Source organism: Rhinichthys klamathensis, unplaced genomic scaffold (genome assembly GCF_029890125.1).
Source record: "Rhinichthys klamathensis goyatoka isolate OS25496 unplaced genomic scaffold, OSU_Roscu_1.1 h1tg000576l_1, whole genome shotgun sequence".
NCBI lineage: Eukaryota > Metazoa > Chordata > Actinopteri > Cypriniformes > Leuciscidae > Rhinichthys > Rhinichthys klamathensis.
Window position 1 is genome coordinate 135,745 of NW_026607040.1, and position 15,596 is coordinate 151,340.

A 15,596-nucleotide genomic window follows, 5' to 3' on the forward strand; every position below is an offset into this window, starting at 1 on the left:
TAAACCAATTTCATTACTTATGACTGAATTTTGGCACAAGTACTGAATTTTGGACTCGCTCAACCCGAGTTTATTTAGTTTAGCTGTATGAACTTTTTCGGGGGGTTCTCTCTGCCAGGGTGAGCGAGGTGTACCTGGAGTACCAGGAGATGCTGGAGAGAAAGGAGAACCTGGGATTGGAATCATGGGACCCCCTGTAAGTACCTGTTTGATTTGAATTTTAACTTTATTGTCCTTCAAAAACACTTAAATAGTCTTCATTTAAAGGGACAGTGCACCCAACTATATAAAAGCATTCCAAGTAGCTTTTAGCGTTTTAGTAAATGCATATAACACTGAAAACAGTAGTATTATGAGATAAGTGTAGTGATTAATAGGAAATTACTTTATTTATTTTCTATAGGGTCTGATGGGACCTAAAGGGGAAACAGGATTTCAGGTAAAGGATTAATTAACATCCAAGAATGTAGACAAAGCATGTCAATTTCGTCACTGTGCATAATATATTTATACCTCAATATTATATATTTTTCTAGAAGTTAAACTCTAGAAGTTAAACAAGTTAACACAGAGATTGAATCTAGATTTTGTTGAATATGATGAAGCCAAGGAAGTGAATTAACATAACGGTGTTATTTTCACAGGGTCCTCGTGGACCTGCAGGAACTGTTGGATTGCCAGGAAATATGGTGAGAAGTGCTTTTAAATCTTTGCAAGCATATTATGTCAAAAGTTGGACATATCCCACTAGGTATATCCCTATATGTATGAATTATATTATTTGAAGAATTCTTAAATACCTTGAATATTCTTATATTCATATTTCATACATGTATGTGTTTCTTAATCTGAAAGGGACCTCCAGGCCCACAAGGCAGACCAGGGCTGCCTGGACCTCCCGGAGAACCGGTTCGTAACATTTTATTTCGTAACAGTCTTATAAACATGAACTTAATATCGAGTTGCACAGCCGTTTTGTTTGTTTTTGCTCCGCTAATGAAAATAGTTGACATTGCACTTCATGGAGAATATAATCAATATTTGTGTTTGTATTGCATCTCATTTTTAATGTTGTATCTAATGCTGCTCTAAATAATGTTTCCCTTTCAGACAGCACTACCCATTGTGGGAGACATGGGGACATTACTGAAGGTACTGTCTATCCTCCTGTGCACTTATTTCCCTATTTTACCTGAGTAACTTTTAAACGTGTTTTATAAATTATTGAATTGCTGTCTATTGCTGTCTTTGAAACTCTTGTATATTCAGAAACACTCTTTCAACGTTCACTCTTCGCACTCCCTTTAATTTGTGCCTATAAGTACATTCCGATCTGTCTTCCTCCTCCACTGCTCTTTATGTTTCTGTTTGGGCATCATGCATTCATCTTTTTGCGACAAGAAACTTCTGACAAGATAAATGCTAATTTGCTGAAATACTGACGCAGTGAGATTCTTGGGAGTGAACCGTCAACCACAACAACACATTGAGCTACTTACAGTAGCTAATGTACTGTAGTTCCTCTCCAGCTTATATGTATACACAAAGAAAAGGAAATGCATCAAAACATACTTGAATGTCAAAAGAACAAGCAAGTGCAGGGCTGCTGAGTTTGAATTGGAGCTGGAGTCAAAGATGTAGAGATGGATGGATGGATGGATGGATGGATGGATGGATGGATGGATGGATAGATAGATAGATAGATAGATAGATAGATAGATAGATAGATAGAAGATAGATAGATAGATAGATAGATAGATAGATAGATAGATAGATAGATAGATAGATAGATAGATAGATAGATAGATTTATTGATGGGAGCAGGGTACACGGGAAGTGTCGAAATACAGGTTGACAGGCAGGTAGGACATCCTATCAATCGATTCGGACCGAATGCAATGATTGGACGGACATTTTTTTGGTCCTGAGACTTCCTCAGAAGTTTTTTTTTTTTTTACAAATATTTAGACCGCTTATTTATTGTTTCAGAATCTGACGAGAGATTCGTGATGAGTTTCATGATATTTATGAAAATCACTGCCTACCCTAGCTTTAAAGGAATAATTCAACCACTAAAAACTAAAAAAAGTCATTAAGTCATCACACTCATACCATTCCTCGTATTATGACTTGTCTTCTGTGAAATGTTCAAGATGCTCTTTTTTTACATTACAAATGTGGATGATTTATATACTGTTAATTTCAACAACAACAAAAAAAGGACAAAAAAGCAACATAAAAATGCTTTGAAAGTACATACATTTTAGAAATAATTTTTTACATTTAGCTGTATAATTTATCATTCACTTTGTATGGAATTGAGCAGCTCTGATGTTCTTGCTAACATCTAACGACATTTTGTTGGTTAAACTATTCCTTAAATATGAATTCATAGTATTTATTTAATGAAGCTCTGATACACATTTTTGTAGCCAAATCTAAAAATGTCAAAGCACTCTGCTAGGTTTTTGTTACATTTTCTCCCTTTTCATATCAGGTCACATGCTATTTTGCTAATTGCCATTCTTGCACAAAGAACACAAATATAAATGCACTTCCTGGATCGTCCTACACTTATTGAGCAGGTCGGACTAATGCACTAGTAAATTGCTACCTTCAGATACACTTGTGCCATGCGCGAAAGTGCATCCAGTGTGAAATGTCAGCGCAATCCCTGCGACCCATTACGGTAAACCTTTGAATCCGCTTCCCGGGTATACAGTTACACTCTTTAAAGAGCAGAAGAGAAAAAAAGTTGCTTGCTTAGCCCCCGAGTTTAAAACTGCTTTTGAAAGCACATCCACTTTTGCTTTTCCAGTTTTTCTCTATATCATTGGGCAAATGTATTGAGTTGAATGCATCAGGTTGACAAGGTTAAAATCTGGAGGAAAAGGGCTTTGAGGGAAAAAAAGTACTTCCCTAATGCATACCTTTTATAAAGTTCTCTGCCTTTAAGTTGTTTGTATCTCTGGGTTTGACCTTTAGCTTTTTAGCAATGTGCAAAGCTAGATTGCTCTGCCATATGTGTCTCTGAAAGCTGGTAAAAGCAGACATGCATTCAATACAGATATGCAATTAAGGTCAATATACAGAAACAGATAAATGTGTGTAGAGCTCATAAACACAAATAAGGACACTGGAGTCTGTTTAGTGTATTTCCACAGGAAGAGTGTGGTAAACGGTGTCAGGTTTTACTTCAGTTGTCCTTAAGTGGAAATGAGATGGAAGTAAAATGAATCCTCCAATGTAATTGGAAGAAAGCTTTATGACACAGAGTAATAGAAATATCACTTAGCAAAATAAAAAGGTTCCAGTGAGAAAACTGCATTCCATGTCAAAGGAAAAGTTGAATCATTAGTGAAATTTTAAACCATGTTGAAGTAAAATATGAAGATGAATGAGATTTTTTTTTTCCTGTGCTACTATTTTGAGAAAATTCTTAATTTTGATAAATTGGCTAATCAGTAGACCAATCATTTACATTGTTCTATGCGTTGTCAATTTACTAAGATCTATGGTATGTATTTTAAACCTCGATAAGTTTGCATTTGAAATACATTTCATTTTACCTGCAAATTTCTTTATGCAAAAAAAAAAAAGCACGGACAAAAAAATTAAGTTTCTCATCTGCATTTAATCACATGCATTTCTAAATGATGGATCCTTTTGTTTTATTTGTGGACATATAAGAGAAAGCTTCATTTTAAAATGTGTTGCACCCGGAGCTCATCTGAACAGAAGGAGAGAGAGATTAAAGGAGAGAAAGTTGGACTGCTTTACCTTACTGTGTGTGTGCTTGTGCATGTGTTGTTGACAGAACGCCTGCAGTGTGTGTCAAACCAGAGTACCAGGACTACCAGGGCAGAAAGGAGAAAAAGGTTCCTCTGGAGCTCTGGGTATCCCAGGAATGGATGGAGAAAAGGTAAAAATGGCTGCAATTTCATCTCCTCACTAATTAATATTCTGTCCCTCCACATGAGATTCTCTAGCACTGAGTGCTGTCATCTTTTCTGGCTGATGCAATGAATGATTTGTTTTGCAGACACAAATACACCAGAAATTTCTGCAGTCCAGTTTTTTTTATTATATGCATGTGTATATAATATAAAGATAAAAAAAAATGCTCTAGAGTAGTATCAACAGTCATTCTTAAAAATGTATGGATGTTATTGTATTAGATACCAAATCTGCAAACTAATTTCACTTTTCTGCGCCACAATTACAATAACTTGAAATGTTTTGCTTGCAATATGAGCTTGTTTTGTCTTTCTTTAAAATGAATCTTTTTTTTTTTTAGTTCTCTAACGTAATGACATTCATACGTTAAATGTGGCCTAAAGGCTGCAATGCACTACATGACTTTTGCTCAGATATTTGCCCCAATTTGCAGTCTGGACGAATCGACAATAGTTGCCAAAAGTCTATGCTAGTCTGCAGATTTTGGGCAGTCGGAGTTGACAGATTTCAAAGACAATTGTGTAGTGTGTGATGGGCACAGACTCTTTTTTGGCTACAGAATATGATTCCATCTAGTTGGAGGATGTCACAACATGTTTGATATCTTGAGGCAATTTTAGAACATATCGTAGTGTATGACGCTTCGCAAACTGAAGTGGTACTCCATCTACTAGTGTTGTAATAACATACAGCACAAATACAATAACAATACAATGAACAGAACAGTACATTAACAGAACACAATATTTGACTTCGATGCCACTCATCTCTAACTCCCAATGTAAACTGTAGATCCAAATCCATGTTTGTTTAATCGGTTATGCGTGAGTTTGTTGTGTTGGGAATGATTGGAAAGTTTAGTACTGTATGGTCCTCAGTTTTTGACTTTATGATGACCAGTTTTTATCTGGACATCATAAAGTTGTGTAGTGTATTCCAGCTTTAAGTGTTAAGTGTCAAATAATAGTCTTTGCCACTGCTTATTCTTGTGTCTGTCCTGTGGATCTGGCTCCTTACGTTCTATGTTGGCTTCAACAGGGGGATCAGGGTCTGCGGGGCCCAGCTGGTAATCCTGGAAAAGAGGGTCCGAAGGTAAGCCACCATAAATCACAGATTAGAGAAAAGAATCATGTGATCAGTACACATATGAGCCCCAGTTCTGTCATGACAATTCTTGGAGAGATTGGCATGGTAATGGTTATGGCAATGTTAATGTATTTGGTCTTGGCGGAATAGATCTGCTACGCTGCTGCTGCTGCTGCTGCTGCTGCTGCAGAGCGAGTACCAAGACTTGCTACTGCCAATAGATTCACAGACATTTGCTGTGAGCATGTTAGGGCCTGCTCACATATCGCGTCTTTTGCGCGCGCGAGTTCGTTATTTCAAATGTAGGCGCGCGGTATGCGCGCTCATAATGGATGCGACGCGGTCGCGGTGCGACGTGCTCGTTTTTTCCAAGCGCGTCCGCGCCGCATCGAGATAAGAACATCTCAACTTTTCAGAATGCCGCAAGCGCACCATAAGCGCACAGTAGGTCACGTGACAAGAACCAACCGGAGTGCAACCGCCCTAGCGCTTTGGAAAAAGGAGAATGTGGCGCGCTATATGTGAATCCGGCCTAAGACATGCTGCTGCTGCTGCACATGTATCATACATAAATAAACCCCCATAGCAGAACTATACAGGTGGAGCTGGGGAAGGTGGAGGGTTTCTGAAAGCGTGCTGCACTACTAACAGCAACACTATCAGTATTTGAATGTTGAGCCGCAGCTCATTGGCTGCTGATGTAACAGCAACCAATCAGCTTCACTATGTACTGTAGGTAACGATGTGATCGCTAGCAAACTGAGTTAGGACCTATCAGCTTGCACCATCTAGAGTTTCATGCCAGAACTTCATATATATATATATATATATATATATATATATCCACAGACTTCCCTTTAGCTGTAATTATTTTTGGAAATACAATCACATGCATTTCCTCCATTACAACAAGGTGTTGTGAGGTAAAATTGTATAAATGGTGCAACAATTAAAGGAAAAAAAAGAGTTTATGTACAGTACAGTACAGTACAGTACCTGAATGTGAGACATTCATTGACAGGCAAGAACTGAGGCCAAAGGAAAAGCATTAATAATGTATGAGAACATTCTTTAGAGAGAAACTTAATCTAAAGTGTGTGCTTCCTGTCTCAACTATTGTTTATCTGTCTCGTCATCATATAGGGAGTGAAGGGTGAGAGAGGCTTTCCTGGTCCAATGGGGGACAAGGGTGATGAGGTGAGTTATCAGACTAACACTGTTTACACACTGTATGTGTGCGGCTTGGTGCAATGCGACATAACTAAATGCATCCTGTTATAGTTAGTGGAGCTGTCCGATGCGTCATAGTTGACAACTATTCAGCTTCACGGTTCACCAGTCACTTTATTTTCCCTTTCTGTCTGAAACAAATTCTATCTATCCATCTATCCATCTATCCATCTATCTATCAATCTGTCTATCTATCTATCTATCTATCTATCTATCTATCTATCTATCTATCTATCTATCTATCTATCTATCTATCTATCTATCTATCTATCTATCTATCTATCTATCTATCTATCTATCTATCTACCGGTATATATCTATCTATCTGTCTGTCTGTCTGTCTGTCCGTCCGTTTGCCGTCCGTCCGTCCGTCTATATATATATATCTGTCTGCCTGCCTTCCTGTCTGTCTGTCTGTCTGCCTACCTGTCTGCCTGCTTGTCTGTCTGTCTGTCTGTCTGTCTGTCTGCCTGCCTGTCTGTCTGTCTGTCTGTCTGTCTGTCTGTCTGTCTGCCTGCCTGCCTGTCTCTCTGTCTGCCTGCCTGCCTGCCTGTCTGTCTGCCTGCCTGCCTGTCTGTCTGCCTGTCTGTCTGCCTGTCTGTCTGTCTGCCTGTCTGCCTGTCTGCCTGTCTGTCTGCCTGCCTGCCTGTCTGTCTGTCTGTCTGTCTGCCTGCCTGTCTGCCTGCCTGCCTGTCTGTCTGCCTGTCTGTCTGCCTGCCTGTCTGTCTGCCTGTCTGTCTGTCTGCCTGTCTGTCTGCCTGCCTGCCTGTCTGTCTGTCTGTCTGTCTGCCTGTCATCTTTCTTAATTAATTAATTCATTTATTTATTTATTTATTTATTTATTTATTTATTTATTATAATTTTTTGAGAACCAAGCATATTTTACAAGCAAGCGTACCTATAATAAAACATGTCAGGGTTTACATAGGGAAAAAAAACAGGAAAACGTGTATAATTGCATAGTTCGTAACTTTTAGGTTTTACTTTTAAAATATTTTTTATTTTTTTCTTCTGTAGGTTTTCAAATAATATTGAAAGACAACTAACAAATACAAATTTAAGAAACTGTTATGTCCAATAATTTAAATAATCCGTTTTCTTTATCCAGTTGCATTTGTAGCAATACTAACATTATATGGAACTGTATTTTGCTAGTCTAAGACGGTTGGACCAATGGATTTTCATTCAAATTAAAATAGGAATTTATTTTATTTTCATTGTATTGTTGTTGAAGTCTACCCATAAGCTCACAGTTGACTGGTACAGGGTTACAGAATTCAATTTATTATCAGTTTTGAGCTGTGATCTGAAATTCTCTGTTCCAGGGGACCCCGGGGGTGCCAGGATTGCCTGGATCCACTGGCCGTATAGGTGCACCGGTGAGGATCTCCCAATAATGGCTAATTATGGCTTCATGGTTTCGATATGGGGCTTAGTTTATTTCCTTAGCAATCTTTTTCTTCCCAGCGTTATGTCTAATCAAAATGATCCTTAAGCGTGTTCCTCTGCATCCAGGGACTTCTTGGCAGACCAGGACCTGTTGGCCCCGCAGGACCAAAGGGAGAACGGGTAAGCATAATCTAGTTATCATTTCTTCTTTAAGATTTTAATATAATATTAAGGACCTTCAAAATTGATGATGTTATTCCAAACCATCTTATTTGAGGGCTGAGGTTGATGGAAAAGGTAATAACAAATAAAAATTTGTTTTGACAAAATTATCATGTGGCCTCAGAAAACCTGAAATATAGTGCAAATGGACCACTTTTATTGTATTTCTTTATTGTCCACCAAGGTGGAAAATTGGTCTTTGGCTCACCAGCACATAAACTAACTATACAAAAAACAAAGACAAAAAACAGACAGATTCACATTACAAAGATATAAAAATACAGTTCATGCCACTATCATTTGGATTATCGATCACTTGCGGAGTTGAGAATTTTAATAGCGTTTGGAATAAAAACGCTCTTAAACACATTTATGGTGGCCTCGTATCATTTTATTAAGTTTTAAAATTGCTCATTTTGTGTACAGATTTAGCACAACATGAGAATTGAAGAATAATGAACATGAGAATAATGATCCAAACATTAAAATGCTCTCATTAATTACTCAAAGACCAAACAAAATAAAATGATGTATGCATAACATAACACCATCCATTATGCATATGATTTTAAAACTATTCTGCAATTATATTGAATTTCAGAGTGGGATAAAGACAAAACGTGATGCACATCTTCTGTTTCACTTTCCCCAACATTATAATTCTTTGACCCATCAGCATCTGTATGAGTCACACACTCATACAGTCTGATAAACGGCTGGAGTAATGCTCTCACAAACGGTTAGCGGGAGATAGTGAATATGCGGCTCGATGTGTTCGACGAGCTTGTACGGTACCCTGCAGTGTGCAGATATGCACTAGAAAAGGAATAGATGCATTTTTCACCGTTTTCATCAGCTGGTCGGCTCCACTGAGAGCCAATCCAATAAGAGCTAAGGGCACCAAGTCTATCCACAACTTCCAAAGGCTCTATCTGAATCCTGTTGTTATTCACATCATTTGCTAACACTGCCGCATGGTGTTGGCCCTGACTCTCAATGCAATCACACACTGTGTTTGGAGAGGCAGAGTTTGTGCTACGCATGTAAATAAAAGAAATGCCTTTTTATTCCAGGGCAGCGAAGGAATGCAAGGCAGACCCGGACCTCCTGGACCTCCTGTAAGTTCTGGTGCTGATTGCAAGTGTTTAGGGTGACTCCGCTTGAAATTTAAAGGTGTGAAATCTTAAAAGTGTGCATTTTCACCATCGCTAGGAATTGCAAAAGCAATGAATGCTTTCCAACAGTTTTCCATAACACTTCCACTTGTTTGTCATTGGTCACAACCATATAGATATTTTATGAGGGTACTTTTACTCAAGTACCCGATTTGTGTAATTAGCCTACAAATGGTTTACTCATAGTTGTCTCTGAAAGATAACAGACGGGACAAAATGCACACTTTAGCTATAAATGATATATGAGATCCCAGGGACACTTTATTTGTACATTTGTATTTGTAATTTCTATAATAGCAGTTAATAGCGATTTGTATGCTTTCCCAACAAAGTTTAGTGATTAACCCTATAAAGCGTACTCTATCATATTTCATACATAGGCCTCTAAATAATCAACATGATAAAACCTTTGCCGTAAAAAATCTGTTGTACACAATCATCTACATGCCTTTTTAGTGAAAGTAAAAGGCATTTTATTATAATTCTAAAAATGATCTCTATTCAGGTTGGGGTATGTCTTTTTGCAGTGAAATCTTTAATGATTTTTTATTATAAAATAAACGTATAACTTTTATATTGTTAGTAATATTTTAAGTTGAACACTTACTGGACAGAAGCAACTTAGGTTTACTTGATTTTAAATACATAAATGATAGAATTTCATCCTTTTTTTGGTCCTTTAAATAACATCTGCACCAAATTGCATTGTTATTATTAATTTAATTACTTATTTGCTTTAATTTAGTCCTCGGAATAAAATTGAGGGTGTCCTCGGAATAAAACTCCTCAAGTGTGAACTCCATATTCTCACTATATCATTTGTCCATAAAAGCCTGATGTATATAATGTGATGTAAAATAACTGTTCCATGCAGAATAAGGCATTAATATGTGCCTTATAAGTACTAATAAACAGCCAATATCCTAGTAATTTGCGAGCTAATAAGCAACTAGTTAATAGTGAGAATTGGACCCTAAACTAAAGTGTTACCTTCCTTACTCTTTTTATCGCCCGATGAATGATAAAACTGGAGAAAAATCTCATTGACTTATATTTGAAGGAGAGACCCAAACACATCTGGAGACCAGAATATCATATTGACTGGTGTGTGTGTGTGTTTTTTTTTACTTCTTTTCAGGGTGTGCCAATTGCAGAGGGCAATGGGATGAGCAGTCTCTATAAGCTTCAGGTAAAACTTTTACCTGATACTAAAACACAGTCACGGTATTCTAGTATGTAATTTTATTTGTCATACTGTTCATTTTTGATAAACTATTGTTATTTGTTTACAGAATGGAGCGGCTAATACAGGCCCACCAGGACCACCCGGGCCCTCTGTACGTTTTATTTATTTATTTTCTAAATGATATCCCACATAAAATAAATAGCTGTTTTGAAGTTAACCTACAACAGGGAATCAATTGTTGCACTTTTAATGAAGTTTAAATGTCAATACACAAAGAAGCTACATTGATTTGGGAATCTGTATTCGGTTTAGCTGCTGTTTTCAAGAGTTTTACGCAGCATTATTTGAAGGACGGATCACGGCCACACAGACACAAATCTGAAACTCAGACAATGACAGTAGCCCAAAGGGAGAAGGACAAAACAAACACGTCACACATAGTCAACAATGTAGCTGCTTGTAAAGGAGGGGTAATTGAAATGCAGCGCTTTAACAGGGGGAAGAAATGAAATATATAGGCTATATATATAAGAGCTTTTCTGCCCTAGTGGAATCATCCGATTAGCTTATCAACACAGCGACACGCACACTTGTCTACTCTGTATGTAATGTGTCCTTCCTGTCCATGAAGAACAAGAGTGTATTCCCTCCTGGGCCATCTTTACCAGACCGCCCAGAACTCTGAAAAATGCGAAACCCTTATCAGCAGGTCTGAAAGAGGACACTCTCCAATCTCCCTCCTCGCTGAGATAGACACGAGGAGCTGCTTACAAGTCCCCCAGAGTGCTTTGTTTCGGGTTTATCCTCAGCCGAACCTGTTCTGAGTGGGACGTGGCTCCTCTTGTTGACGTGCCGCAGCGCACTGAGACACAGCTCACTTAAACTTCATTTGAACAATCAAGAAGCTTGTGGTTTGGAGAATGAATGATGTGACAGGGCTATGACAGCATGCAGAGTCGCATTCAAAAGCTAATTTTACCCTTTAACACCCCAGTGAGAGAATATACAGCAAGTCATCCATCCATCCATCCATCCATCCACATACATACACTCAAAATGTAAAAAAATATACAATCTACTCGACTTTACTGCAAAAATATAATTCTTTTCATTCAGCCAAGAGGTCACGTCATGACGTATCGATCTTTCACTGGTCACACGTCTTCACGTGATGTGAATTTGCAGGTCAGAGTTCACCAAACTTCAACCTTGCGTTTCCGGTCTGACGCATTCGCATGCATATGAATGGAAGTCAATGTAACGAAAAGTGTAGTGTGACCGCCTCTTAACGCGTAAACATGGGAAGTGCGCTAGCCAGACGGGATTTAATCTTTGTCGGCTGAAGTCCCAAGTTTGGTATGAAGACAAAAACGCACCAAGCACAATGTTTTCAGACCTGAAACGAAAGTTGCTGCTCTCCCTATTTTATTTTTCTGTCGTCTCCGGTCGCGTTCATATGTTAAACGCGTGAGCTTATTTCATCCATTAGATCAAAAGATTTGAAAATCCCAGCAAAATAGTCCATGCATTTATCCACCCGTAGACCCATCCTCTCGAAGAAATCAAGACAGAAGTGGTCGAAAGTGGACAAAAGAGAGATTAAAATACCAGGTGCAATTAAATGCACTTTCATTTTACAAACTGAGGTGAAAGAACACTTCCCAACGACATTGACCAATCACGTCAAAGTTTGATCATCAACGAGTGAATGGAGCCGGGGCTAATTTGCATATTCATAGAACCGCGTATACTAAATCAGGCAAGGGTGTAGAGTTACACTCAAGCTATTTTAAGGCATGAAGTATTTGTTCAAGGAAACAAACATTTAAATATGTAATTTTGGTGATCAAAGATGAGGTTTAATAGATAAAATTATTGACTACAGTGGGACTTAACATCATTATTATTAATAGATTCAAATCATGTCAAATATTCATCTGATAACATTGTAGTGGCCATTTTGTGGTGCGGTGGCTATTTTGGATGTTTAACTTAGAAATATTTCCAATCTGTTGGGTAAAAATGTATTCTACATATAAATGGTCATATTTGGTAAAACATTTTTTATAGAATTATTTGTTTAGTCACAAATTCATAACATTCCCTTCTTGTGTGACTATTTCATTTAAATTACAATCTACTTAATTCTACTTCCTGTCATGCCAATGAAACAATCCTGTGATAAGTTGCTAGTACCGTTCAAGTTCACACTCATGAAATCCAAAAGTTTCGATTCTTAAATTCGGGATCATGCTCAGTCTTGTTAGATAGGCAGCTCGCTAGGTTTTGGAACAGAGTTCTGTCAACATAATTCCCTCGTGGGTCATTTGTTTGAGTGTGTTACTGCACTCTAAAAAATGCTGGGTTGTTTCAACCCAAATTTGGGTCAAATATGGACAAACCCAAATGTTGGGTTAAAAATGCAATTAAAAAATGTACAGTTGAAAGTGAAATTTGAAGTTGGGTTAAAATTTTTAATTACATTTTTAACCCAACATTTGGGTTTGTCCATACTTTACCCAAATTTGGGTTAAAACAACCCAGCATTGTTTAGAGTGTGTATGACATCATATCTAAGCAGATGTCATCCAGCTAATTACACAGATTGGATTAATTGATAGCACACATAGAAATAAGGTCAGTTTCATGGGCTAATTCTGTGCCTTTTCTTTTCCAGGGGCCCAAAGGAGATGAAGGAAGGATGGTGAGTGTTGCGTCACTGTGATTTGTATTAAATGGTCCTCGTCCTTGTGGTCCTTCTATGCCAGTGGATTGAGAGAAACAGGCCTGGCCAGCACTCGCTTTCTGGCTAGTCTCCATTAATCACAGTTTCTGGCTCAGAAGTAGCCCGAGAGCAGCCGAGCACAACAGTTTAGTCACACAGCATTCTCAACAACAATAGGAGTGATCAGGAATGCCGCCTAAATCAAATTGTCGCCGCATATTCCTCTGCCTTTGGGGGATGTTGTAAACGCTGTACATGCACACACACCCCCAACAAAAGCACATGCACATCAGCGACGGACCCCTACAATAGCAGCAATTCAGCTCCGACAGGCAAAAAGCTGGCACTTCCTGTTCTCACGGGTGCAATTTTGATTTTTGTGTTTCATTTTTTTTTTTGCGAAACGATTTTTCAGCGCCATGCTAATTTGACATTTGAATAAATGGTCCCAGCAGTCTCCAGCACTGTGCTAGAATTACACCCATCTGTCTCCAGTCGATCCTCTTTTTTGGTTCCATGTAGGTCTGCGCTCTGTTATACATGGCAATCTACACGTGCGACAATTACTGTCGCAATCCGTTAACATGGCGCCCGCTGCTGTCCGTCAGTAGCGACTGAGGCATGAGACGAACATAATGTACGACACTAGAGCGCAGATTCTTCAGCGCTCCGTGAAGAGGTTCGGTCGGTGTGGGGTAGCAGCCAATCACTTGGGGTTGAATTACGAGCTGTTCTGTTCACGGCGAAGTACGTGTGATTTATTATCGTGGCAGGCTAAATGAAAATGGAAGGGGGAAAGTAAATGCTTTGTCAGGATGGTAATGCGACAGAATTAGAGTTAACGCGACGCACTTGTCAGGACGAAGATAAATCTGTGGTTTTTAATTGAAATAATCAGTGACATGCTGGAAAAATGGCCTTTGTTGGGACGCTAAAATATATTACGCTCATGTCCCCCAACCAGTTTGTTTGCTAAACCGTTGTGATCTGTTTCGTCAGTCGGAATACACTAGAAATAGATTTTGAGTTTTATGCACTGAAGGAAACTGGAAAGTCACAGCTTTCTAAAGATATGTTTTCTACTCCAAAACGTTGCTGTGATACAATCATTTAAGGGTATTTCTTCAACTTTTCAGGCACTTTTATGTCCCAGGGGTTGATTTTTATTATATATATATGTTTAATTATTTTACATTTATATATATATATATGAAGGTAACATTAAAATTGACTTGGAAACTTTTTATGATGCTTTCATCACTTTCCAAATTCCATTTATGTACAGATTTGGTTGTTTTACCTTGTCCCAGAGCCAGAATATCCAATATCTAGACCATCCATCATATTTTTACATTTTGAAACCATTATAAAGTTAACAAAGAGTAAAACCCTTCCTATATACACTCACCGGCCACTTTATTAGGTACCCCATGCTAGTAACGGGTTGGACCCCCTTTTGCCTTCAGAACTGCCTCAATTCTTCGTGGCATAGATTCAACAAGGTGCTGGAAGCATTCCTCAGGGAGTTTGGTCCATATTGACATGATGGCATCACACAGTTGCCGCAGATTTGTCGGCTGCACATCCATGATGCGAATCTCCCGTTCCACCACATCCCAAAGATGCTCTATTGGGTTGAGATCTGGTGACTGTGGAGGCCATTTTAGTACAGTGAACTCATTGTCATGTTCAAGAAACCAATTTGAAATGATTAGAGCTTTGTGACATGGTGGAAGTAGCCATCAGAGGATGGGTACATGGTGGCCATAAAGGGATGGACATGGTCAGAAACAATGCTCAGGTAGGCCGTGGCATTTAAACGATGCCCAATTGGCACTAAGGGGCCTAAAGTGTGCCAGGAAAACATCCCCCACACCATTACACCACCACCACCAGCCTGCACAGTGGTAACAAGGCATGATGGTTCCATGTTCTCATTCTGTTTACGCCAAATTCTGACTCTAACATCTGAATGTCTCAACAGAAATCGAGACTCATCAGACCAGGCAACATTTTTCCAGTCTTCAACTGTTCAATTTTGGTGAGCTCTTGCAAATTGTAGCCTCTTTTTCCTATTTGTAGTGGAGATGAGTGGTACCCGGTGGAGTCTTCTGCTGTTGTAGCCCATCCGCCTCAAGGTTGTGCGTGTTGTGGCTTCACAAATGCTTTGCTGCATACCTCGGTTGTAACGAGTGGTTATTTCAGTCACTGTTGCCCTTCTATCAGCTCGAACCAGTCTGGCCATTCTCCTCTGACCTCTGGCATCAACAAGGCATTTCCGCCCACAGAACTGCCGCTCACTGGATGTTTTTTCTTTTTCGGACCATTCTCTGTAAACCCTAGAGATGGTTGTGCGTGAAAATCCCAGTAGATTAGCAGTTTCTGAAATACTCAGACCAGCCCTTCTGGCACCAACAATCATGCCACGTTCAAAGTCACTCAAATCAACTTTCTTCCCCATACTGATGCTCGGTTTGAACTGCAGGAGATTGTCTTGACCATGTCTACATGCCTAAATGCACGTAGTTGCCGCCATGTGATTGGCTGCTTAGAAATTAAGTGTTAACGAGCAGTTGGACAGGTGTACCTAATAAAGTGGCCGGTGAGTGTACACACACACACAGAG

At 38.9% G+C, this 15,596-nt stretch overlaps 1 protein-coding gene across 1 annotated transcript in view; it reads left to right on the top strand.

Annotated features, from left to right (window-relative positions):
* Nucleotides 1-15,596, top strand: part of LOC130075360 (collagen alpha-1(XIX) chain-like) — a gene marked incomplete at its 5' end in the record, with an annotated part of 161,021 nt that overhangs the window by 134,480 nt on the left and 10,945 nt on the right. Inside the window, 14 exons of the mRNA XM_056239974.1 lie at nucleotides 119-196; nucleotides 404-439; nucleotides 645-689; nucleotides 856-909; nucleotides 1,111-1,152; nucleotides 3,818-3,922; nucleotides 4,996-5,049; nucleotides 6,187-6,240; nucleotides 7,599-7,652; nucleotides 7,789-7,842; nucleotides 8,958-9,002; nucleotides 10,198-10,248; nucleotides 10,352-10,396; nucleotides 12,923-12,949. Coding sequence (XP_056095949.1) covers nucleotides 119-196; nucleotides 404-439; nucleotides 645-689; nucleotides 856-909; nucleotides 1,111-1,152; nucleotides 3,818-3,922; nucleotides 4,996-5,049; nucleotides 6,187-6,240; nucleotides 7,599-7,652; nucleotides 7,789-7,842; nucleotides 8,958-9,002; nucleotides 10,198-10,248; nucleotides 10,352-10,396; nucleotides 12,923-12,949 — 744 coding nt within the window. The remainder of the gene's footprint in view (nucleotides 1-118; nucleotides 197-403; nucleotides 440-644; nucleotides 690-855; nucleotides 910-1,110; nucleotides 1,153-3,817; nucleotides 3,923-4,995; nucleotides 5,050-6,186; nucleotides 6,241-7,598; nucleotides 7,653-7,788; nucleotides 7,843-8,957; nucleotides 9,003-10,197; nucleotides 10,249-10,351; nucleotides 10,397-12,922; nucleotides 12,950-15,596) is intronic.